The sequence below is a fragment of the Mus pahari genome, chromosome 2, assembly GCF_900095145.1.
Source record: "Mus pahari chromosome 2, PAHARI_EIJ_v1.1, whole genome shotgun sequence".
Lineage (NCBI taxonomy): Eukaryota > Metazoa > Chordata > Mammalia > Rodentia > Muridae > Mus > Mus pahari.
In genome coordinates, this window is record NC_034591.1 from 4423473 (window position 1) to 4450659 (window position 27187).

The 27187-nt window shown below is 41.0% G+C and overlaps 1 protein-coding gene across 12 annotated transcripts in view; it reads right to left on the minus strand.

Moving 5' to 3' along the window:
- Positions 1-2585: 2585 nt before the first annotated feature.
- Positions 2586-27187, minus strand: part of Adam22 (ADAM metallopeptidase domain 22) — a 231769-nt gene continuing 207167 nt past the window's right edge. For 2 of the 12 annotated variants that reach the window (XM_029534613.1, XM_029534621.1), the window contains 6 exons: positions 25030-25224; positions 22752-22852; positions 22355-22421; positions 20068-20178; positions 12271-12394; positions 2586-8927 (listed from right to left, as the gene is read on the minus strand). In XM_029534613.1, the coding sequence (XP_029390473.1) occupies positions 8907-8927; positions 12271-12394; positions 20068-20178; positions 22355-22421; positions 22752-22852; positions 25030-25224 (619 nt within the window). In that variant the 3' untranslated portion in view covers positions 2586-8906. Of the gene's footprint in view, positions 8928-12270; positions 12395-15784; positions 16557-17897; positions 17985-20067; positions 20179-21093; positions 22192-22354; positions 22422-22751; positions 22853-25029; positions 25225-27187 lie in introns of those variants that run through there. The other 10 variants (XM_021188513.2, XM_021188464.2, XM_029534614.1 and 7 more) reach the window with 10 other exon arrangements.

A 27187-nucleotide genomic window follows, 5' to 3' on the forward strand; every position in this document is an offset into this window, starting at 1 on the left:
CTTCCTCCTCAGCTTCTTCCAGCCTTTCCCTAATTCAACTACAGGGGTCCCTGTCCATCGGTTGGGTGTAAGTATCTGCATCTGACTCTTTCAGCTGCTTGTTGAGCCTCTCGGAGGGCAGTCATGCGAGGCTCCTGTCTGTAAGCACACCACAGCATCAGTAACAGTGTCAGGCCTTGGGAGCCTCCCCTTGAGCTGGATCCCAATTTGGACCAGTCACTGGACCTCCTTTCCCTCAGTCTCTTCTCCATTTCCATCCCTGCAGTTCTTTCAGACAGGAACAATTTTGGGTCAGAGCTTTTTACTATGAGATGGCAACCCCATCCCTCCACTTAATGTTCTGTCTTTCTACTGGAGGTGGACTCTACAAGTTCCCTCTCTCCACTGTAAGGCACTTCATCCATGGTCCATCCCTTTGAGTCTTGAGAGTCTCTCACCTCCCAGGTCTCTTGTATATTTCTAGAGGATCCCCCCCAACCTCCTACCTCCTGTCTGTTTCCATTCTTTCTGCTGGCCCTCAGGACTTCAGTCCTGTCTTCCTTCCACCACCACCCTCCCTGTAATACCTCACCATGTTCCCCTTTTCTCCTCTCTATTCCCTTTCCCACCCAGGTCCCTCCCTCCTTCTGACCCATCCCCCAACAATGGTTGCTTTTTTTTCTCCCTCCTAAGTGGGATTGAGACATCCTCACTTGGGTCCTTCAGCTTGTTTACCTTCTTGAGTTCTGTGGATTGTATCCTGGGTATTCTGTACTTTTTTCTTTTTCTTTTTTTTTTCTCTTCTCTTCTTTCTTTCTTTCCTTTCCTTTTCTTTTCTTTCTTTTCTTTTCTTTTTTTTTTTTTTTTGGCTAATATCCACTTATTAGTGAGTACATACCATGCATGTCCTTTTGGGTCTGAGTTACCCCACTCAGGATGATATTTTCTAGTTCCATCCATTTGCCTACAAAACTCATGATGTCCTTGTTCTTAATAGCTGAGTAGTATTCAATTGTGTAAATGAACCACATTTTCTGTATCTATTATTCTGTTGTGGGACATCTGGGTAGATGTTTTATTTGATCTGTCACAAAGCTTTGCTCTGTCCTGAGCCTAGGCTGCCCAGAAAAGGACCTAGGGTCCCCAGAAAATGAAGAGGCTAGAACTGTCCTATAAAGCCCTCACATATACTTAAGCTGCCCTGTCATTTGAATAAGCCCCAAGATGTGGGCTTATTAATCTAAGAACTTAGATCTCAGTTCTGAATTTGCCTTCAGGTACCTCCTCAAGTATTATACACTGTGTTTTATTATTCATGCTGTAATAGTCAACGGTTAAAGGCAAGTGTCCAGGCATCCTCTCTTTCCGTTTCTGTTTCCTCCAGCAAGCACTGGATTTGCTCTTCATTTTGCCCGTGTAGTTAGGACATTCCCTCCCCCTTGATGACTGCAGTATGCCCTTCCCACTCATCGGATGTCATCAGACTTCTTAGCTACAGATGCTCGTCCTGTGTTGCTTATTTCTGATGTTGGGTTGTTCCAATCTCTGCTTCCAGGGCATTGCCTCATGTCCTTCTCCTTGCCCCTTGCTCTGTCACTGCCTGGAACCTGCTTCTGCCACTCAGGCTGGCCTTCTCCTCACTGCTGTCCTCTTCCCTTAGCTTCCTGAGTGCTGGGATTATAAGGAGGAGACACCACACCAGGCCTTATCATTTCTTTTAAACTCCTTTTTCACTTTTTTCTTTTCAGCTAAAACACACAACTGGAGCCTGGTAAATCTGTGGGCTCACATGCCCCATTTTGGGATTGTTTTATTTTGGAGATGCATGCTTTAGTTTTATCACATCAGGCAATTCCATGGTTTATAAAGAACTTTTAGCACATTGCAGACTTCTGTAGCAATGTAGCAGATCGGGGCCTTGAGCATCCTAGCAGCTGCTGCCATACACCTGCACTACACAGTCACTAGATTAAAAGGCTCTAGCTCTTCTCATGATAGCATGTTATGCTAATGCTAACATCAGTCCTGACGTGACATGTCAGTTAAGCCTTTTGGTGTTTTCCAGATTGCTTTCCATTATTGTTTCAGGGTTGATATCTCAAATAATTATATGATTAAAGTACTTTAGAAACAAGGAATGGAGCTATATGTAATCACCAATTTTTAATATTAAAATAAACATGCAGTTACTAACTTTTAATATTATAATAAATGTATGGGCTTTTTTCAGTGATTGCAAGACTTCATCTATGCAAACCAAAGGACAAGGAACTAAAATGCTGCTGTAATGACTGATACTTCAAATGGCTGATTGGGACAAGATAAAAAGATCAGGGGTAACTGGTTTCAGACAGTGAACCGATGAACCTAAAGCAAACCTATGGAAGACTCAGGCAGGAGGCAGCGCAGGTACAGCCCTGGGCTGTGGGGCAAAACCACCAAGAGTCAAACTTGAGGAGGGCAAGAGAATTCAGGAGACAAGTCCCTTGCTTCCTCACTGAAGGAGCAGCAGAGCAAATGGAACACTAGTTTTTCTCTTGTCTCTTCAGGGACAGCTTCTCAGGGACAATGTCCACTTAGAAAAAAACATGAAAGAGAGCTATGCATCAAAATAACAGAAATCTTTTATTGAAAGTCACTTTATCGATGTTACAGTGAGAGTAACATAGAAAAACTCTGTTGTCTTATTAGCTTCAGAAGTGAACACTCATAAAATTGTGCCAGAAATTTTAATCTCGAGTTACAGTGACCTTTAAAAACAGCAAGATTTTATTCACCTATAATATGAGAACAACTTTATAACTTAAACAGCCATAAAACAAATCACACCTGCTCAGGAAAGCAATCACCATTTACATTTCTATTGGTGTTTACCAAAACCCAGTGGATTTTAAAATAGCGTAAGAGCTAGAAGTGCGTGCGGAAAAGCAGAGAGGTTTGAATGATGTAAATCTAAGTATATACACATGAGTACCTAGTTACCCAAAAGTGAACCACACTGATGCTATTTCTGACATCTGCACATGGGCATCACCCCATGGAGGCTATGCACATGGGACACACTGGCAGAGACCTAATGCAGACCAACATATCATCAGCTTTCATTAGGTGAAATGTGAAGTTTCTGAAAACTGTCTTTTGGACATGCTCGTTTGGAGGGGCAAGTCTTCCAACAAGTTGAAGAAGGAGGAATAATAATGATAGTAATAATAATAATAATAATAATAATAATAATAATACAATGCTCTGTTATCCAGAAGGAACCTTTTGCTAAGCACTTTGCAGTCAGTATTAAAAAGAAAGGTTTTCAATAAAAAAAAAAAAAGATGTTGGGTTATTTGTAGCCATTAAAAAGACAAGTTATAGAATCACAGTTTGATATTGTGCTGGATTAGAAAGGAAAAGTAGGGTTTCAAATCAGGCAGTGATATACGTGTGTAATTTAACAGGAACCCTTGAGTTACTCCTAAGGGTCTGAACATTTCAGCACTTTCTGTATTGTGTTATCTGATAAAATTTAGCACCGCTGTATTTAAAGATTTGGGATATTCGCTTTATTTTAAAACCCAACGATCAAAACAAATCATGTCCCGAAATGTCATTAAGTTGAACGCAGAATATCCATACATGCATCTTCATACATGTAGGGAGGACTAGGTCATACACACAGGAACTGGTGGCCTTGTGTATATTAACAAGGTGCCTTTGTCTCACTGTATGCCTTTTGATAAAATGAAACAATAAAACACATTTTGCTTGGATTTGATGCCACAGGCGACCTGTGATCGATGTGCCTGCCACTTCTGAAGCCCCTCCCAGTGATGCAGGTCTGGGAACAATGCAAGGGACACAGGAGAGTAAAGCGCTTCCAAAGGTAACACTCCCGAAAACGGCAGAGCACATGTATGCCCTTGGCGGCAGTAGGTCCCTCCAGCATATCCGGTGACTGTGTTGAGCTCTGCTATATGCTCTATGTGGACGTCCACTGTGCTCCTAAGCTGGGACTAAATGACCCAGGACCTCTCAAAACTCTGTGCTGCTTATTCACTTCCTGAGATTTATACCCTGAGACCCATGTCTTAGCGACTTTCCAAGGTGCACAATCAAACCAGCGTGCCAGAAGGAAATGAAAGCTGACCTCCCCACTCTGTATCCCTAATTCTCATTTGAACCAAAGAAGGCCCCCGGATAGGGGATGCTACTGATCAAGAGGAAAAGCGCCACACAGACACTGAACAGGGAACTTTGGAAGTAGGAAGGGTCTAAATGTAGCCATCAAATCCAACAGCAATGATACTGTCCCTTAAGGCCATGGATTTGAAGGGCACAGATATAACTGATAATTGTCTTGTAAGTTTTTATTTTCTACTACCTGACTTAAGGTTCTCCACGTTGAGGACTGGCAAAACCATGTGTGGATGGAAATAACTACCTTCTGCTCTCCAAGTCCGGGACAATTTTGTTCTGTACCTGCAGGTGTGGTAGGAAAACTCTTTGAGCTGAAAGTGTCTGTCTTGCAGAGCATATGCTGGAAGCAGGTGCCAACAGCAACCAGCCAAGACGCTTTTACAGCATGCTGCTCTCACACAGCATGGGCTGCTGCCTCTGCTGGCTCTCACAAATGCCAGCTGAATTCTTCACAATAAAGGAGATCTGGACCCCAGTCCCCAGTTCTCCAGTGGCCAGAGAAAAGACCCTGCCTCTGAAGCCAGCGTAGTCTTAAATATCCCACCAGAGGAAACTAAGCATTCAAGCCCCCAATTAAGCCCTCTTCCCCAGAAATGTCAGCTTGTCATACAAAGCTAGTGGAATAAGAATGAAGAATTCGATTTGACTGCCTTTGGGGGAGGGGAGGGAAGCAGGTGACAGCTATAGAAGAAAACAAACAAAAGAGACAATGAGGAATATTAAAAGTAGAGAATGGGCTGCTAACAGGAGTCCAGGTGTCTCAAGGCTCAAGCCAACTTGCTGCTGGTCAGACCCTTAGAGAACGCCCCAAACACGGCGACCAGTAGCAGCAGCCAGCTGCGCCCTTCATGGCTGTGCAGCTCTTACTTCTCCTTATTCCCACCAGTTCCAAACTCTGTCCCCCTCTCTTTCTATGGTGTAACCTACCAAACAGCCTTTCTTTCCTTTACATTTAAGTAAGATTAAAAAGTAATCTTACCTTCAGGGCAGGGCTTCTCTAAAGCACTGCACAGAGCTAAGGTTAAGATGGAACTATGACAACAGAAAACTCACACAGTGAAATGAACAAACTTGACTCTGAAATCCACAAAGAAGCAAGCAGAGATAGCCCATGGTTCCTGGATTAAAGGTACCTCCCCCCCCCCCAAAAAAAGGGGACAACGTCTGAAAGGGACAACAGGTAAAGTAGCTGCAAAAAGCCTAGGGCAACAGGCAGGATGGAGTCAGGCAGAGACAAGGTGCCCAGCAGAAGAGAAGCATGTGGATCTGTCCTGAAAAACATAGCGGCCCCACTCCCCCACGCATACCCCCGGAGGGCAGGGAATATTTAATCTTATCTTCACGGTGGTTTCCTTTAGACTACCGCCAATCTCACATGCGTAAAGACTACACTGGACCGACCTGTGCAAACACTACTTTGAAAAGCCTTGTGAAGCCAGAAGGAGAAGAAACCGCCACATCCTGAAATAGAGCACCCCTCTGACCTGCTAAGACAACATCCTAAGCCCTGGTTTCCTGTCCCCAGTAACGCTCCTTGAGTAACTAAAGAAGTTACTCATCAGTCAGCATCTAAGGGGTGGACTGGGGTGTCTGGCTTTTGTTCTTCCAAGCCAGTCACTGCGGAACACTAAGAATCTTCAGGCTGCACCGTCTAAGCAGCACTGGTTTCTCTCTACAGACTGTGTGCGACTGGAATCATTTTCTATCTTGCTGACTCTGGAGGAGGACTTCCCATCTAAGGAAAGTGGCTGGGAAGAGTGAGTCTGGCCAGTTCATTCTTTAAGGATTCTCTGTTACTGCAGGGCTCCCCTGCTAACATAGTAGAAAGACTTGATTGAATGTTCCTTTTCCTTGGAACAGAAATGATCTGCTTAACGGGACACCTTAGGCATCTGGGCTCTCTGCGGTCCTATCGATGTCAAGATTATGAGAAAGAGAAATGGCATCCTATGAACAAACACATCGCTGCCCTTCTCTGTGTAGTGATGATCCCACAGCACACTGGGAAGTATGAATACTAGTTGCACGATTCAAACCACCATGGAGCTTCAAAGTTCCTCTTCAAAATAGACATTTAGGAATGAAATAATCACTGTGCTTGGATTTGATTCCACGAGTCTATTCTGTGTACCCCAGTGAATGAAGTCGTACAGAGTTAAATGGAATGATACACACTTCTTGAAGTTATCCATCAAGACTAGAGTCTGTTAATTCCAAAAACAATTCTAAGGATGCTTCGACACGGGAGACAGAGACCCAGACTGGAACATTAAAGCTATTATAGTTCTAAAATCACTTTGCAAGTTAAGCGAAACCTTTTCTTTTCATTTCATCTGAAGATGATTACGAGCCAGAGCAACCGATTCTCCCAAAAGGCACGTGATAATGATTTTAATTCTCAATAATAATTCCAGGTAAAAATAATTGAGAAGGTAGGGAAAGACCACTAGGTAGACAGATAATGAGTTCACTAGCTAACCATTTGTGAATTCTTTCACGTTAGGACTTAGGTAACTAACTAGAACTACAAAGCATATTTACACGAGGCACCTCTCATTCAAAGCTATAAACTCTCTCTTCTGTAGTCAAAATAAACCTTATATTACATTAGCCTTTATATACTCAATACCAAGGAACATTCAGTGCACATTTAAAGTGTTCTTGTTCAAAAGTCACTTCATTTGCTACATCTCTTTCATCTGTCACCTGTCTGCCGTACCTTAAGCTATGTGGAGACACTGTTCAACACTCGTCTCTGCCTTTGTCTGAGACTGCTTTATTGAGCCATCGGCAAACTATATCCTTGCCTGTCATGAAGAATGTTTTTCACCGTATAATTTTGTCTGATTAAATTTGTTTTCTAACACCTTCAGAGTGTTTTTAGAAGAGCGGACCATTGCGAAAGACAGGAACTGAGAATACCTGTGCCTTCCAGTCTGGTTCTTCAGTTTGGGTGTCTAGGACAGTTCTACACAGAGATGGAACAAACTGTGTTCCTGGATGCTTCTGAAAGAAATCAGATGTAGAGTCCATTTCTGAGTTCTTGTCTGACGACTCCATTCCTCACATGAAACAAGCAAGGAGAAGGGGGAAATCACAAGTGTGGCTCACAGCCACATGATTGAGCCCACCAACGTCAGATCTCTCTAGCGGGGTTTTCTCTTTGCGTGACAACATTGCATTGAAACAGTTATTAACGTTTCATTTTAAAGGACAAGATTTCACACAGAACACTCGTTTTCTTTTCTTTTTTTTCTTTTTTTGCGGGGGGATCAGAAGTATAGGGCTCAACACCCAGGCTCTTTCCCTTGCAGGCTTATGGTTACCTTTGCAGTTACTGCATTTGTGTAGCCATAGGCTTTATTTAATCTTTTATGCCTTGCTCAGGCTTCCATCCACCATCTGGTTCAAAACCAGACATGATGACCCGCTGGGACTTACATTCTAGTGATGAAACGTGTTCATATTGTGGAAGCGAGTCATCATTCCTTTCACAGATGAGAATGACTGAAAGGATTCTGTCCAGGAACCCAAACTTCAGATCAGACAAGGCTCAGGCATTGGTCAAGAGGGAGCTCTGCACTTTGGGGTCCATGTCTTTAGTGCATCTGGCCAATAACAGAAGATACTCTCTAGAGAGGAGGGGACTCCATGGCCCCCAGTTAAGATGAATTGATATGCCCTGGTACTGACTGAGAACAACTACTGTGACAGGCACCATGTGTCTTAGATGTGGAGTGCATAGGCTGGCAGATTCCCAGAGAGCCTGTGAGCTCCAGGGTATCCTGAAACATCATGGCTACCGCACATCTGGACTCCTCCTTGGGCGAGAAGCAGAGGCTAGACATTTGAGCATTTTGTTCTCTTACTCAATAAAACCTCTTCCAGACTGGACACACTTTAAAAGGAAATCACATGTCTCAGACAGACACCAGTTATGGAGAGATACCTTTACAGCACTGACCACTCTATTTACAGTATCATCCACTTATACTCCGAAGACACAGGATGGAGGATGGTGACAGAACTGTGACTGACTGTTTGTAGGCATTTGGCAAAAATACACTTATGTGTAACAGTTACTTTTTAAATTTTAAAAATGTTTACATATGTACAGTTGTCCTTGGATGCTAATATAAATATGAAAAGTAAAAAATAAAATAAAAATACATGTTTAAAGATAGCGTATGGGATATTGGCCTCTCAAAGCCTTACAGTCCTGCAGAAGAATCCTATATGCCTTAGCCTCTGCATGCTAATTTCTATTATGAGATGTTGTTTCCTTATATATGGAAAACAATAAACAGAAGCGTCATGCATATGGCGTTACTGTTTGCAATGAGGATGTGTTTCAGAATGCTCTGTTCTGAATCCACTTCTGTCCCTCAGGAAAACCTGCTAAACTTGGATCATGGGAGTTAATTTTATTGATATTCTACATATTTCTGTCATGCAGATTATCCATTAACATACCAATACCAGACCATAAATGGTTCCATGTTGTAGTGTGACATTCTAGTAATTCTTTTTACCATTTGGTTAAAACTTAAGCCAATGACAAAAAAAAAAAAAAAAAAAGTATGGTGTCCAGGTGTGACCCGTGGCTTCCTCTCCTCTGGTATGTCAGAGGGTCTTGAAATCATCCAGAGAGCAGATAGACTTGCAGTGGTTGTGGGTGGCTGGGTTTCTATAAAAGTAGAAGTAAACAGTTTCGATGTGTCACATGTAAACAGTTGCTCTCAAATGGATGTCTCCCATAGCTGCAAAGAGAGGAAAGCAGAATCATGAGCAGAAAGTAGCCTCCTACGAAGGATTTCAACAACATATAAGTAATTATGTTGTATGTTCTTGTTTAATAGTGGATAAAAGAAACACACAAACTCTGAGATCTCTCCTAAGCCTGACATTAATATCCCTTCTTTGTGTGTGTGTTGGATGTGTGCACATGGTGGGGGTGGGGGTGCATGCACGGGTCGGCCAGAGGAAGACTTTGGGTGTTGTATTTTAGTGTCCCCCACCTTACTGCCTTTAGACAGGAGGGTATCTCACTGGCCAGTGAACTACTGGAATCTACCTGTCTCTGGCCTTCAGTGCTGGCTCTACAGGTACATGCAACTATGCTCAGCCTTTTTTGTGGTGTGTGGGCATTCATATTCAGTCCTGCATGCCCCCACAGTAAATTCCTTGCTCAGTGAACCATTGCCCAGCTCCCATATCAACTCTTCTAACAACTGCCACCTTCTGATAAACCAACCAACCAACAAACATACAAAACTCAAAAAAACCCAAAAAAAACCAAAACACAAAAACAAACCTCTCACAGCCTCATTTCACGTTACTTAAAATTTTGAATAAATATTACATATTAAAGTACAGAATATTAAAATATTTTAAAACTGCCTATTTTTTTATTGTACCCAATATATTGCCAAATAGAATACTGGTTCTCAATCACAGTTGTGTAATATGTAGGGAAGTTGTGTGTGTGTCTCTGTGTGTGTGTGTGTTTTATATGTGTACATGTTCATATGTGTGCACATGCTTTTGCATGTCTGTGCATGTCGAGAAGAGAGGTCAATGTCTAGCACTTTTTCCTGTGATTCTCTACTTAATTTTTTAAGATAGAGTCTCTGAGCATGGGGCTCATGGATTTGTCAGGACGAGCTGGCCAGCAAGCTCTGGAGATCCCCTGCCTCTGCTTCCTCTCCAGGATTACAGGCATGCACCACAATACCTGGTCTTCTCATGGGTTCTGGGGATTGGACCTAAGGTCCTTAAACTTGCACAGTAAACATGCTACCTGCCGAGCCATCTCCTCAGTCCTAATCTGCAAAAAGGTTTTTTTAATCTATTGCACTGGTAGCACATCATACCAACTAAGTAAAATCTCATTGAGAGGGATTTGGGTTAAACTGTTCTGAAGCTTTTCAGACAGTTCCCAAGTACGTCAAGGCTTTACCATCCCACCAACACAATCGCCATTTCTTATTTGTGTAGACTTGGTTAAGAGTTATCTGTCCAGCTTTTAGTGATCTCTGTTTCTCCCTTCATCTTCTACCCCCTCCCCCTCCTCTCCCCCTCTCCCTCTCCCTCTCCCTCTCCCTTCCCCTCCCTTCCCCTCCCACCCTCTCTCTGTAACTGACCCTGGGTTGGTCAAGGCAAATACAATTATCCCACATTACCTTAAGCCCCACAACTTTGATTCAGGATCTACAAGGCTCTAAAACACCTTCAGATACTAAAAAGTCTTAAAAACTCAGAGCCCTATGTTAGATAAATGTATAGAGGCTGCAAACCTTCACCTCTTCCTGTTTTTCCCCATAGGAGTAACATCAGAAAGTAACTGGCACTGGACATCAGTGGTTGTGCTATTTAGTTCTCCATTTCATCGTAACCTCCAGAGGCTGGTCTGACCCTGTAAACGCTATTCCAAATTTCACAAAACCAATGCACTGAGGGTAGGCTGTGAGACAGAGGTACACTGACAAAGATGTACAAGTGACCAAAGATTTATATAAAGTTTCTGGTAAATTCTATTTTTATCAAGTGGATGAATGTCTCCATATTTGTTTTAAATTTGGCATTCTGGGTAAGAGTACTTGATGATCCTACAGAGGACTGGAGTTGAGTCCCAGAACTCATGTGAGTCTGTTACTCGGATCTAATGAAGTCCTCTTCTGGCCCCCAGGGACCCACACTCACGTGCACACATCTTCATGGACACACACATGTAATTAAAAATAATTAAGATAAACCATGTTAAAAATGTGGCTTTTGTAGGAGGTGAGTCTAGTTCAGTTAGAACATTTTTTTTTTTAAAGCAAGGTAACAAGGCCCTGGGTTTAAATCCTTACCACAAAATAATAAGTTAATGCTGTTAAATTTTACCATAGCCTTTGCAGTATTCTTTTGATATTACAGGTTATTCAAATACCTTCCTTTTACACCTAAATTCTACCCCTGAAACTGTTGGAACGTGGACAAGAGAATGACCCATGGTAAATAATGCCTTGGGGAACTATGTGAGAGATTCCAGGGGGAAAAAGGCAGAGGGCCCTTCTACCGCAGGTGCATTCTGTTCCTGGATTGTTCTGGAATATGATATCATGCCTCCTGTGAGAAACAATTACATTCAATTTACAAGACATGTTTATTCTTGGTGGACATCAGAACACAGCTACAGAACCCACTCTGGTCACTGTACCCTGAATTTGGATATGGCCTTCTGCCTTGCTTGCCTGGAGCCTCTCTCACACTTCCCCAAGACATTGCTCACCATGGGTCATTTGTTTGACAGTGTTCCAACAAGTACCAAGACACTGACCTGGTTTCTGCCGGAGGTTCCTGTTTCTGAACTCCTATTGAATTGTAACAACCCAGTGAGAGGCCTGAGCTATAGAAACGGCCTCCAAGAGAGAACTAATTCATTTCATCTTTAGAATTCCAAGGCAGGGGTACTAAAAAGATTTTTCAAAAAGCCTCAAAAAGCAAAACACAGCACCCCCTTCTTTTCAAACCTAGCATTGAGTAAAACAATAATTAAAAATAAAGACTTTATAAAGTAATAGGCTGGGTATAGTACACACCTTCAATCCCAGCACTCAGGACACAGAGGCAGGAGGTTGAGTTTGAGGCCACCTGGTCTACATAAAGAGAGCATTCCAGGACAGCCAGGGCTACACAGGGAAACCTTGTCTCAAACACACACATGCACACACACTTAATGTATATGCAATATCTGCATAATATATGGGTATACATTACTTTGCACATGTTTTCAAATATATTTACTAATTGTTTTCAAAGTAGGAAAACCAGCTCTTTTAAAAATTATGAACCCAGACCTAGGCATAATGGTGCATGTTCATGATTCCAACAGACAGAGATGAGGATTCTCATGAATTTGAATCCAGTCTGGACTACATAACAAAATTCTGTCTCAAAAAAAAAAAAAAAAAAACAACAAAAAACCCCAACAACAACAAACAAACAAACAAACAAACAAAACAAAAACAAACAAATGAGAAATGGAGGGATGGACAAACAGTAAGCTCAAAGATTCCAACAACACCCAAGTATAAAGCATGTGGCATTGCTAGGTACCCTGGCGCTCTGTCGGTTCACTGTCTTCTCCTCGTCAGGAAGCGGAGGCATCGGGTATGGGTATTTTCTGCTGGAGGCAATAGACCCAGTTGATGAAGAAGGAGACTTGGCAGGTGACAGGGTCCTGAGATGTTGAGAGTACAAGCAATAAATAACATGTCATGCCTGGTATCATTCTTCACATCTCTAAAGCGAAGCGTCACTGAGCATCTACAGCAAAGCTCTAACTCCCTGGGGATACAACTGTCATCCTGAAACTGGAATGCTGTGGTTTTAGCACACCAGTGGAATGTTTAACTGATAGCTACACAGGATCATTCTTTTAAACTACAAAGTCAATAATGAAATTTCATTTACCATAAACAGTTAACATGGAAAAGGGCGGGGGGGAATACTCTAAGCGCTTATGTCAGTAAGTTAATTAAACAGTCTATTTTATTTTATCACTAAAAATGCTTCTCTAAGCACAGTCATATCAAATAAGACCTGAAAAAATCCAACCATGGATATGTTCATTGGTTGCAAAGTCATACTCTAATTTACACGAAACTCATGCATTTAGAGGCCAGTGTGTTAGTTGTGAAGGACAGAGGAAAATAGAGGTCATAATAACAAATTAGTAAACATGCAAGCAGTGAGGAGTGCAGAGGGCCAGCCGAACAAAGTCTGATGAGAACATACAAAAACTGCCTACTTCATCCCTAAGCCAGCATTGCCGGGAAAGCCATCTTACACTTAAGTGGTTTGATAATTCTTTTGCAATTGCAATACTTGTGACTGTGCTGAGCACACTAGGAGAGACTTGTCTGTGAGAGTTAGAAGGGAAAACCGTTGAGCTGCCTATACCACTACATTCTATCTCCCATCTTCCTCTGTTGTGACTGTGTCAGCCTCGCACGGCAGCGATTAGATTAAGTACTGGACAGGAGAAGGCTTTCAAACTAATTCTCATTTTTAAGATGCAGAATTCAACTGAACACTTGAAAATACTTTTTCCTGTATACTCCGAGGTCCAGATAAACATTCCTAATTGATTTTTAAAAACCAGGAATGGTCCCACTCACTCCTAATGCTTCTTTGGTTTTTGAAAATTATTCAGGATAGCTCCCTATCAGGACCTGCTGGAAGGCAATCAGGCAGCTGTTTGGGCTTCTCTTATGCTAATGCGCTGGGAGGGTGAAAGTAATAGGACTGTGATTTCAGTTCTACCAGAGCACATACTGTGTGTGTGTGTGTGTGTGTGTGTGTGATTGTGTGTGTCTATGTATGTGTGTGTGTCTGTGTGCCTTGTGTGTGTCTCTGTGTGTGTCTGTGTCAGTGTGTGTCTGTCTGCATGAGTGGCTATGTGTATGTGTGTGTATGAGTGTGTGTCTGTGAAGATGTGCAAGTGTACATAAGTACATGTGCATGGTGTATGTTGTGTATGTAGGACATACTCCACTGTTCCTCCTCAGACACAATCTACTCTATCTTTTGAGATTGTGTCTTACAGGCCAAGGGCTAGGCTGTTTGGCCATTAAACACCTGTCCCTGTCTCCCAAGAGCTGGGATTACAAACAGGGGACACCATTCCTAGCTTTTTATTATTAATTATTATTATTATTATTATTATTATTATTATTATTATTTTATTTTTTTATATGGGTTCTGGGGACAGAGCTCAAATAGCACAAATAGTGTACTACCAACTGAGCTATTCCCCAAGCTCCTGCTATATGCTTTTATAATTTAAAAACTAAATAGTTTTTTTTAAGTATATTAAAAGGTAGGATTCAATGTGTGTGAGTGTAAAACTTGCATCTATATGCTTCTAAAATGGACCCAAGATAGCTTTTTAGCAAAATCATTGTAAGATTTAAAAGAATCTGTTCAGGAAAAGTTTCAGATATACATCCAAATCCCATTAACTCTAAGGTCATGGAAACCGAGTCCTCATTTTAGTTTGCTGCAATAGGCACAAGTGTGTGTGTGTGTGTGTGTGTGTGTGTGTGTGTGTGTTCATAGCATGAGTTGTTAGCTTATAGTGTCTTAGACATTTAGCCTTAGCTCAAATGACCAATGCTGTGCATTGAAAACCATTCCACTCACTGACCACCCAGCCCTGTTCTAAAATACCTCACCATGGGCACAAACAATAGTTAAAACAAAACAAACAGCAAGTGTTCTTCGGAACCCACAGAAATGGCTCTACATGGCTTCTCACTGTAGAACTTTGGGTAATTCAGACTTAGACACTAAAGGGAGGGAAGAATCTAAGCAGGACATCCTTAGTGGTGAAAAGACAGGGAACAGATTCATGTGGGCACATAGAAAAGAGACCAGAGCTGGAATCAAAATAAAAGGGGAGAACAAGACACAGTGGGTTAGGGAGAAGAAACTGGCAATCCACCACAACTGCCCAAGGAAGATATTTGGTTCCAATCTGGCTTTTGTTCAGCCAAGCTCATTCACTTACAAAGCAAACTGAATTTTGGAATAAGTATTAGCCATTTATCTTTGTGACATTTTTTTTAAAAACCATAATAACTACACTAGGAACATCATAGAATTACGTAATGAAGGTGTGCTTGTGTGCCAATGGACTGTGGTGCACCTTGGGCATATATCAAACTTCTGTGCCTCCTGCCTGCAAATCACAGAAGAGGGACCCAGGGCCACTCCTTATTCACTTGTGTTCACGTGGTGCGAATTTTACAATAATCTGCTCCAGAAGGGCTTAAGTGTCCTCAGCTTCCGTAAGCTCTACGAGTTGAGTTGACAGGAATCAGAAATCACACAGGGAACAGATCTGGGAGTCAGAGCCACACTTCAGCTCTGCTGCTGACTTTCATCAGCTGTGCTACCCTTGGGTAACTCTGTAAGCCAGGTTTCTCCATCCACAGAAAGAAGCCAAGAATGCCTACAATGCGTGAGCTGAGAAATAGATATTACGTGGTTAATGTGGTTTTCAGGGATCATGAGGATGGACTAAAAAATGCTGATGAAATGCATAATTAATTGGCTACATTTCTGTTGGTAAACTCCATTCTGGACCAGTTTGCTGCAGTCATAAACACTCCACTACAGTTTGAATATCACTAATCCAACCCCACCTGGGTGGTTATGAAGGTGACCTTTGTCCTCAGCTGTGGGACTAAGAAATGCTGATGGAATGCATAATTAGTTGGCTAGCACTCAAGAGCATAACTATCCCCTGGGGACTTGAAAGGTGGTGTCCCCAAGGACCAGGGGTGGCAAGCCAGTGCTTTCTCTATGATTTTATCTGTACTTTTTCAGTGGCCTGAATCCATGCAGAGCACAGTTAGGTCACGCACTGTCATAGGAGAGCTGGGTAAAGGAGCATAACTGTGGCTCTCTTGTAGGTTTTACCAAGTGTCACTGTAGTTCACGGATAGTACATTTCCATTGGTAAACTCTATTTTGGACCAGTTTGCTGCAGACGCAAACTCTCCACTACAGTTTGAATATCACCAATCCAACCCCGCATGGGTGGTTATGAAGGTGACCTTTGCCCTCAGCTGTGGTTGTGCCAAGAGAGCTCAAGTACAAGGTTGGTGAATCCCAGCCTAGGTGTGAACACAGTAGGCATATTGGGCATTGCTTTAGACGGAGACTTGGGTGGAATCCTCTCTGTTGTGACAGAACCATGGTGCTCAGAGCTCGGACTTATTTTAATTATTCACTACTGCTACCAAAATTTAGAGTTGATCTTCAAGTGTTCCCAGCACAACCCTTAATTAATCAAAAAGGACAGTTAAGTCATAACTGTCCACTGAGGTTTGCCATTTAAACAAAAAGTACAGATTTTTTACAGTTAGCTCCTAATGTGACATCTCAATGTCAAAAGATGAGATTAAAAAGAACCGACTAGCACTGCCCCCACAGCTTGGCTCGTGCAACCAGGGGTGCGGAAGCATTTCCTTGTCCAAATGGTGCTCAGTCAGGCAGCTTCTGGGCAGACTCGGGGGGACCGGCTTTAAGAAATAGGGGCTCTCTTGAGTCACATCAACTTCTCAGTTCAACCAGGGGAGGTGAATAGACTCTTCCGGGGTACCATTTAACAAACGACTCCTGTAGAAATGCTAAGTCAGTTCAGAAATAAAAGTCCTAACTTATGTAGGACCAGACTCATCCAGTTTTGAGTCCATGGATGGTACAAATTACAATCTGCCCACAAGCCTGATAAAGAGAAAGGGGAAAAAAAAAATAGGACTGCAGATGAGCCAAGATTCCAAATAACATCAAAATCATCTTACCTGTGTTGTTGATGTTGGCCATCTTGGGAGCTACATGTGAAGGTGGGATGTTTGAATGTAAGTGTGTGTATCTGAGGTTCAGCGTGGGGAAGTGTCGGGTAAGCAGAGGACAGGGAAGGAGAGGAAGATGGGCTCTAAAAGCAGGATATATTTTTTGTGAGCAGGCAGGAGTTATGCTGTCTTTAGGGTATACGCAAAAGTTATGGATCAAATTAAAATGCAGGTAGGTCTAATCATTTTCTCAAACCATACATGACTAAACTAAATGGTACACTGGAAGAGAAAGTCCACCTTATATAGGTGCTGAGAGTTAATATACATAGCACATTTTCATATCCATTTAGTGCTGACCCAAGTTGTGGCATAAGTAATGTGAACTCAAATTGCGCTCACAAGAGGTAGTGACCAAGTCCTTTTCTTCTTTGTATTAGTTTTCACAAAATAGTCAGATGTAAAGTGGACATCTACCGCTGGGTAATCACTTACGTTACACAGTGGGGTAAGTGACCCAGAGAGGCCTAGGAGATGCTCTCTGATTTGTAATACGACCTTCGGGGAATTGAGGAGCGTGGCCAGTTTTTAGAATGTAGGAAGTTGCCATTGTTAGTCAAGAGTGTTTTCTATATGTTTCCTGCTTCTGAAGCGTAAAAAAAAAGATCCCCACCACTTGGTTGAGAAGCCATAAGGGACTCTTCCCAGCAGAGCCCTCACTGCTAGCAAATGGCTCCACAGGACAGGCAAAGCTCAGCTCACTACAAGTTAAGATCAATACGATCACTACATTCACAATAGGATCAATAATATCACAACCATTTTCCAACTTGATCAAATCATTATTTCTGCTTGAAATAACATTCTAGTTTAGTTTCTTCGCAAGCTTTTTCCTTGCGTTTTTCTATGCACTCCTATGCACTCTTAGATAATAAGCAGAAAAAAAAATATTATGAAAACTTTTAGATTATGGAAATTAAATCATTGAGATTAATAGTGCTTCTTTATTAGTGAAAGGTATGTTTCATGCCCATAGAACACTACATAGCATAAAATGAAGAGAAAGCTACTTAAAAGCTCAAGAAGGTGACAGGGCAGGGACATGCACTAAATGGCAACCCTTTCAAATGGCTTCATTTGAAATATTCAGAAGAGAATTAGGCTCGTTCAAGGAAGCCAAATACATCCAAGGCAGCAAATGAACGTGGCCCCTTTCTACCTATAGGAACTTGTATTAGGAGATGAGAGAGAGAGAGAGAGAGAAAGAGAGAGAGAGAGAGAGAGAGAGAGAGAGAGAGGAGAGAGAGAGTCTAGTCACACTACAGTACTTGTATGTGCTGGGAGAGTGTAAAAGGGAGATAAAAGTAATTTATAAAATACCTAAAGTACGGTCCTTCAGTGTTTTTATTCACATCTTCTACCCACTTAGCTACATTATAGTCTCTTTTGAACCATGGGTTTAAATACCTGCAGAGAGCAATGGAAGGAACAAAGAAAGCAGAACAAGATAGAAAATCTGAAAATACAGAGCACAAGCTTAGCCAGGGCGCTTTCACCCTCCAAACGCAAGCGGCTATGGCAGATAAACCAGGGTGGACCCTGGGTGACTATGGGGTGGTCTACACCATGGCAGAGGAGGAGGAACCATCTCAGCGGCAAGGCGCAAGGCATTCATTCCATCATGGATTACATTTCTAGGAAAGCCTCTTCCAGTGGCTTCCCACTGTGAGTGAGTCAGCAACCCTATTTCAGTTGCTTCAGTCAGAAGTCCCATTTGCCCACCCCCAAGGCAGCTTTTTCTAAGCCGCCACTCAATTGGCTCCTTGCTTCTCAAATAATATTGGTGTTTTTTGAAAATATTCAGGTCAGCTGCGATTCTAATCTGGTATTTTGGCACATAAAACCTCAAGACAATTTAAAGGAGCAGTGTTCCCTTTATAGGTTACAATTGCTTTTCTACAAGACCACAGTTTTTTCTCTCCATCAGAGAGTCAAAGCAAGAATCAACTTGAAGTGCTCTCCCGCTGGCTTCTGTCACAAACAGGAGGTGTCCCAAAGTTTGATCCTGGAGTCCCCAAGCACATAAACTGCAGTTTCAACGGGCCTCCATGATCCTGGAGCTGGGAAATGATTTAATGGAAGCCCCAAGGCTCCTTCTTCCTCTTTGGGCACTCCAGACTAAAATGTTCATGGGTGCATTGAGAAATGGCCCTCAGAAGTTGCTTTCCAAAAGAGTGGCTGCCGGAGAGTAATGCTAACACCTCCCTGGTGGACCTGGCACCAGCTCCCATCAGGATGACCGTGCAAATCTCCAAGGCAGTAAAACTGTACGGATAGGTGTTGTTTGCCACCGAGCCCCTTTGCCTTTGACTGTGGAGCTAAACAAGAACATATCCCCTTATGATTTGCCCTTACAAAACCATTAATTTGATCATTGAGCACTGGAACATTTTGGAGGTTTTACTGGGATTTCTCATCTGAAAAAAAAAGTAGCTCCCACGTGCTGTTACTATAAGACTTATTTGAAGGTCCAGTTTCTACAAGACTTATTGGGAAACAAGTCTGGTAAAATTATAAAATATTAATTTTTAGTTAAGGTTTATTTCTCTCCATATTCAGTCTTAGAGTTATTTGTAAATATATTTAAACCAAAAACCCACTATATTTCCAGTTTTATTTTAAAATCAGGTTATTTCTCCACAGCCAATTCCCTTATTTTTAGCCATAAAGAAGATACTTTACAAAACAAAAAAAGATTCCACCCTGAAAGAAGGGTTCTGTTGATTTTTATGCTTACAAGACCATTTTTGCCACGGTGTGTCTCCAGATACAGGAAGAACTCACGTTAGTTTTGCCTTTAGCCACAAACACTGCCAGCTTGCACTTTTCACAGAGATAGCCAATTAAAACTTGCATAAACATTTCCACCGAGACTTCAAACAGAAAGAAAAAGTCAAAAAGCGAGTGCAATCGCTGATAAACTGAACGGCCTCAGAAAAGCCCATGCAGCCGTCATCAGGTGAGACACTGCCACACAGCAAATTCAGTTTCCCACAGGCAGAAAGCCACTTCCTGGGGGAAACCTTTGTTCCTTTCACTGACAATCTTCAAAACTCAAACAACAGGTGTTATGGCTGACTCATGAAACACATAGCCTGACTTATAGATGATGGACCTTTACCTCTGCTTCAGAGCTGCGCTATAGAGAGCTCTGGGGGCCTGCCATGGTAGCTCAAAGGATGGGCCTTTATCAGACTACAATAAAACCTGCCTATGTGGCTTGACTTAGCGTGGCTTGTTAGTGCAACATGCAAAAAAAAATAAAAAATAAAAGATAAAATAACAAAATGCATTGGACAGGACAGGAGAACCTCTTTGTGTTCTCCAGGATGGAAAGCCAGAGGAAAATCAGCTGGTGCTGCCTGGGCCAGGGGTCCCACTGAACAGATATGGGGGCTCAGTCAAATATCAAATGACCCTGCTCTCAGCCAAGGAAGGGACTTGGAGGGAGATTAAGTGGCAGCCCAGCATGAAGGGGCAGGGGACTGACCTGTGATCCAGACCCCCAGGCTGGGGGCTGTCAGAGCCCCCTGGGCTTATGCCTTGGGATGGGATTGTCTGGGCGAGGGAGTGCCCAGGCTCGGGTGCTTGGGGCTCCCTCCTGTAAAAACACAATATATAATACAAAGTCTAAGCCAAAAAAAAATCATATCATGCACAACAACATGGAAGATGCAAAATCTTTGAGTGGGAAAACAATATAACCATGAGGACATTTAGTGTTTTATTTATTTTTTAACTTACAGAGCATGCATGAACTTGGGGTGCATGTTTTAATTCAGGCCCAGTTTTTCATCATCCTTTTGGATGACGTGGTACTAAAGGGGATGATGAAATAACAGACCTGAAATAGTTCTTATTATGAAAAAGAAAAAGGATGTGCTTCCTGTGGCTATGCTCATTCTGCTCCTAGTACACTCACATAAATGGTAGTATTCGCTCCTATCATAATCAAGTTGTATGACTTATATATGGAAAGTATAAAAGTTGCTAAGATAAGTCTTGGTATGCTATGTATCAGAACTTCATATTTTCTCTCTCTCTCTCTCTCTCTCTCTCTCTGTGTGTGTGTGTGTGTGTGTATAGACAGTTCCCATACAAGAAATCTTCACAAATTTGACCCCAATTAATTAACATGAGCCATATAGCCAAATTTAGAAAATTCTGAAAAATGAGGCAACCTTTCTTCATCGCTGAGAAATTTCTATTATACTCTCACACTAAATATTAGAACTTAATTATAGCATAGGCAAGATTAAGGGATATCCATAATATTAAAATTTTGTCATGTAGAATTCTATTCATTTTGAAAAATAAATGATTGCCTTAGAAAACATATGAATATTGCTGAATACCAAATGTTCTCTGACTCCTGAACTCACAGCTTTAATATCCTGCTGAACATGTCTTTTCGCTTAGGAGCTGTCAAAGTCTATCTACAGAAATACTGTTAGAACACTAAACAGTTCGCAAAAGGAAGTTCCATAGGGCACCTCACAGTTGTACCTGTGATCTGCAATGAGGATAAGCTAGGGAGCCCTCTTACCACATGGCCTCATGCAAACCAAACCAAACAACATTCCAGGAAGAGTTTATCTGCAGTGAGCCCTAAAGCACCCAAGCACCCTGGGGATGCAGAAGATAAACTCTAGTAGATTAGTTATTTGTGATGGAGTTCTAAGATGCCATTCTGGACCATGCAATGGTATCACTTGAAACTGCTATTATTTCTAAGGTAAAAGTATCCTCTATTAAATGTTGATAAGCCACTTACAAGACACTACCATTCAGGTGGAAGGTCCACATGTCAGGGTAATGTTATTATTCCTAGACTGAAAAAGGCAGGGTATATGATGGAAAAGCTAACATGAGTGTCTAATAAGCAGTTAACAAACACCTGCTACTCGATTTTCTTAATTAATACAGAGATCCTGAGAATAATAGCTACCACTAGAGTGAGACATGAACAGAAAATTCTAGGTGCCTTGGAAAGAGCAAGGGTAATCACCCGCAGAGGGCAAAGTCAGTGGAAAGAACACGAAGGGTGTGCTTCACCCTATGGAGGGGGATAAGGGTTTGCGGTATCTATGTTTTGCTTACACTTTCTTAAGTGAAGAAAGAAACAACACCAAAAATTGCATCATGCTTATTTCAGTAGAAAGGACTTTAAGTGTAACTTTCGACCCCCCACCCCCTTAAAAATGTGGCTGTCATTTAACCCAGTTAGGGTTGTGTCGGTGACAATGATTCAGGTAAAGAGCAAGTTTAGGTAGATGGCCTTTCGAATGTCCTCAGGAGGACAACTTAAAAGGGAAGCTCATTCCATTAGTCTGAGAGAATGCTTAGATAGCAGCCATGGAGACCTCGGAGTGGTGGCTTCGGACTGTGAGCACTGGCATGCTCTAATACAGTGTCTCCCTTGTGCCTCCAGGGGACAGGAAGGGTGACCCTTTGAGATGGCTGGACCCCAGTGATGAGAAGAAAGGAGAGCTAGCACAGTCCCCTTCAAAGGAAACCAAAACACCACAATGGCAGGTGACTGGAGGAAAAACCCGCAGCAAGGGCGAGACCCCACTATCAGTGAATATTGGTATGGGCACAGTTGCGGAGATGCCTATGTAAAAGAGAAAAGCCAAGGTTAATTTTTATAGGGCAAAGAGAAATAAAAAGACAAAACCAACTCCAGAGGCATGGTAGGTGATTCTCTGACTCGATGACTATTTAACACTAATTACACAGAACCTTCAAATGCCTTTCCCATTAAAGGTACAACTTACTCGGTTGAGTTAGATCGAGGTCTAAATCTTTTCCCTCTGATTTTCTTTTTGTTGCCTCCCATGTTACCTGAAAAAGAGCACTAACAGTTAAATATTCATATAAATAAATAATCATTTTGTGTCTTATTGTATGGTATTTGTAGAGGGCGTGGTTTATAACCAGCATTACCTCAGAATGCGGGCTCCTGAATCTGCAGGACCCTCTAATGCTTCCTGCCTACATTGCTACTGAAGCCCTCATTTCCCAACAAGGAAATTTCAAAGAATAACAAAAGTAAACAGCTGGTCTCTCATGTTAAACCTCTTTGTTGGTAGAAGAGCTGAATTGCTTATGGGAAAGAACACATTTTACAGGTATCCAGAATACAGGTCTTAGAATCTGTACAATGTTCACTACCTTGCCAGGAGTTACTGCGAGGTCTCCCATTTTCACAGATGTCTGAAATATGTTTTGTGTCTGGAATCCTTTCACTCCAAGAATGAGAGAGTCCATTTGACCTGAAATTAGAAGTATTTACATATTGTTCAAAACTATATCAGATAAATGTTTTGGAATCACTAAGCAAAATTTCTGAGCATTACTGTACATTAAAATAAATAAATAATAAATAAATAAATCTGGAATGAAAGAATGAAGAAAACATGAGGGTCTTCATGAAGAAGGCAAAATTACACAACATTCAATTTAAGAAAAGTCAAATACAATGGAACCCCATTACAGTAGTCATAAATGAGAAAGTATCCGGATATAAAGCAAGCCAATTAACATTCTCCAGAACACAGCAACCACAAAGCAAATTCAGCAAGTATTAAAGTCATATAACCCCAGTGGCAGGGTTATAATGGGGTACCACCATAGATGTTTCTTAATTGTAAAGCAATGATTTCCATTCAAATATCATGAGAACATGGACTTTTAAGAGATTACATAAAATTTACTCAGCTGAACCTTGTTAACTTCATTAAAGTAATAGATTTAAATTAATAATATCATTATCTGAGAGATGGTATTTTTCTAAACAAACATGCCCCCAATGACTGTCTGATAACTGAAATGAATCAGATATTTATCATGGAGACATCTCTCACAAAGCCCATGCACCATTGAGCCCTCTGCTGTTTCGCTCCTACCATTATTAAATGGATTCTCTATAAGAATCCAAATCAACACACCTACCTTATACCATTAGGAAAAAGAATTGCAACAAACATAATCTGAAGTCTAATAATTTGATACACTTTTGACTGACTAAACATCAGAACCTATGGTACTATTTTACAAACTCTGGGAATCACTCCCATGTATCTTAAAGCTCCTTTAGGAACGGTGGAAAATAACATTATGCTTGAGCCGCGTTCCCGAGAAACATTCTGGCTAATTACTAGCGACAGCAACGGGAAAAGGCCTGTTCTAACCAAAAGCAAACAGAACTTGGCACAGTTAGCCCAGCTACTTTCCTATGTGGGAACTTTTTCAACATAATTTTCTAATTGCAAAGTAATTCGTATTTGGTACGAATGTATTTAATTTAAATATCTGTACTGGTCCAAGAAAATATTTATATCAGAGGGTGCTCATAGATACTCAGTCATCTTCTCTTAGCCAAGAAGTCCTCACTAATAGATTAAAAGAGTAATGTCTACACTGTGTAAAGTGTATGCTATAGGATATATTCCCAGACACGAAAGTAGCACTGCATTGGATTTGAGTTCCGTTATCTATGGAAATGTGCTCACGAAAGTTCTCAGGGGTTACCTGGTCTGTGTTCCTTCCTCGTCAGTGCCTATAAAGACTGAGCACCATGCGGATGGTTTTACAGATCATCCACTCTACACAGACTATCAGAAGAGACCATGTATGCCTCTTAATAAACTAGTTCCTTCAATGTGCCCAGAGTTGAGGGAATCATCTGAAATTTTTTTCTCCATCCTTTATACCTCAATGGAAACTTAATATTTTTTTTCTATAAGAATATTTTAGTTCCCTTTAATGTGAAGGCAGGTCCTGCCCTGTGAAACCTCCTATTTAATTTTTTCTAGTCATTTACTGTTAACTGGTTATACAGCATGCAAACTTTTAAAAAGTGTCAGACATCTTAAGATGCTAGAACAAGAAAGTATCATTAGAGTTTGAGACATAAATAATATAGTAACTCTTCCTATGCTATTATAAAACTCGGGCAAATATCAATCGTACTTAATTTTTCAACTAAGATGTAAGCTATAAAGTCTACACTGCAGAAAAATCATAATATTAAAATATATGATTCACAGAGAAGCAATCTTTTTTCACAGCAAGCTTAGCTTTGAAATATACAAAATTAAATACTATTCAATGCAGCACTTATATTGCCAATTTATCTCAATTGCCTTTATTGAAGCATGACAGTACCCTTTTTCTTTGACTACCAAGCATGACATAAAGCTCACCATGTGAAAATATTTTCAATACTACGCTTAGTTTCTTGAGCCATGTGCAACATGATGGGAAAAACCCTGGGGTTTCTCCCTGAATTTCGAGTCATTTTATTTTGTTTCAATTCTGTGGCCTAATTTTTTATTATTATTTTTTTTATAAAATACTGGTTCTGAGCATATGACATTTTGAAGTAGAGCAATCAAAGAACAAGGGATACTATTTTAACATTCAAGAAAGAAGGAAGAAGTAATCAAACCTGCTGCAAAATAATGAAATGTTCTGACTAATGGAATAATGTGTGATGGAACAGGTGGAAATCTGAAAATGCGACAGAAAAGCAGACCTCTTCTTAGAACTAGATGCTGAGTTTGTGCTGCCTCCAGGAGGAAAGTCGCTATAAAAAGAGTCGCCATCGCCAGGCTTTTTTACATAATCTCCCTGGGGTAACTGTCTAAGGCATAATAAACATTTCAGAGTCAGAAAACAAGACACACACATGAACACAGACATATACAAATATTATTTCAAGAAAAAGGAAGGGGAGGGATAATGGTCTACATGATCAAATCTATAACACATGAGGTTATTAATCAATGCGACAAGTTCAACTCATTCCAGCTGTGGAGGTCAGAAATGTAATCATGGAGACTTTGTAGGCTGGGTGAACAAAGCCTTTCATTATTATTATTATTATTATTATTATTATTATTATTATTATTATTATTTCAGGAGAAATATGGATAGATGAGTTATTTTCAATGCAACCTCATTCTACCTAGAGATGTTAAACTACAATAGCTCTTAAAATGTCTCTTAAAATGATATTGAAGATGTGTTTGCACATTCCTTGCTCAAATAAAGCAGGGCAATTTTTTTTCCAAATGTGATGAATAAATTCTTCATCATTTGAAATACACTATCATCTTGATTCGGTTTTAAAAGACTGCATTGCTTACTGGTATTCTATAATTAAATCCAAATCAAACCTCATTAGAATTTGGTGTTCAGTTTTGCAGCTTCATTATTTAAAGGAAGTTTAAACGAATCAAACTTGAATCAAAACTATAACTTTATACCAGACAGCAGAATGTGTGAAGGAATGTATTAGAAGAAGAAAGGGTTGAAAAGTAGCTGAGCTTCTTGGAGGACTATGGAAAAGCATCTATGACAGATGGTGGCCACAGTTGGTTATCTCCACCATAGCAGGAGGGAAAGGCAGGGCCATCTGCTTAACCTGTGCTGCAGAAACTGAAGCCATTTGTCTCATTATGAATGAGTCAGGAAGTCTCACTACCTCTCCTACAAGAACTGGAAAGACACCTTCAATACCACCCCCCCTCCAGCCCCCAGACAATTCTGCCTACAGCCAATCAAATCATTTAATGATGGCCATAAATAGCCAAATGCATCCAAATCTTGACCACTTTCGCTCATGCTATAGGTGGAGGTGTCAAAAGCTAGGGACAGACTAAAGATTTCCAACAGATACACGTCAATAAGTCTCCAACAAAAGCCTAAGTCCCTAAGTCCCTTTCCAATTCAGTTTCTGTTAGTTACCCTGACTGTCTGTCTGCAGATACTAAGTTTTAACCCTCACATCCCCTTTTCAGACATTCCCTTGATAATATTGATTCCTATGGTGTTAAAATGTTAAAATGCTTAGGTGCTTCTGACTAAACATCCTCTCCTACATCATTTGGATAACTTATACTCAGAGATTACAAATCTGAAAAAGATTGCTCAGTTGATATAAATAAAGCATGTATTTTAATTTCACCCTGAGTGATCTTTTTCTAGCTCTCCATACAATAATTAAGGGGAAAAAATTCCACTACACTGGTTTTTAAAACCAGCTCCAACCTTGACTGATAGAGGTATCACAAAAATAATGGAAATCAGATGTTGAGTTAGAAAAGTCCCAGTTTAATATAGTTCTAGGATACTTCTTCCTACACCATTCTGGCCACACTGTAAAAGTGACTTCACCCTAAAAGTCCCCAGAACGCTGGTAGTACTTCTTAGCAGTCACCTTAAAGCCCTGCAAGGAATACAAGTAATTTCCCACCATGGTAAATGCCAGTAACAGTAACGGGTGATCAGTCTCCTCACAGCTTTCTGGAGAGTTTTGGACATCCTTTACTGTCTGAACACTTACTCTTTCTACAGGACCCATTATATGTTAGTAGATCACTACTTCTTTCTTTAGTGAGGAGAGAGAGCACCAGGTTCCTGTGACTAAAAAAATAACATTTGCTATGAAAAATCACCAGAAAGCCAACAACATGAGCTTCTGAAATTCTTTAATTATACTTCTTTTTCTAGTTGGAGACCTATTTTTATGGCATCTGTCTCAAAATTTTTAATGGTTTTATGTTTGCCAATTTGGATCCTGAAAATAATTATTTGGACTGACA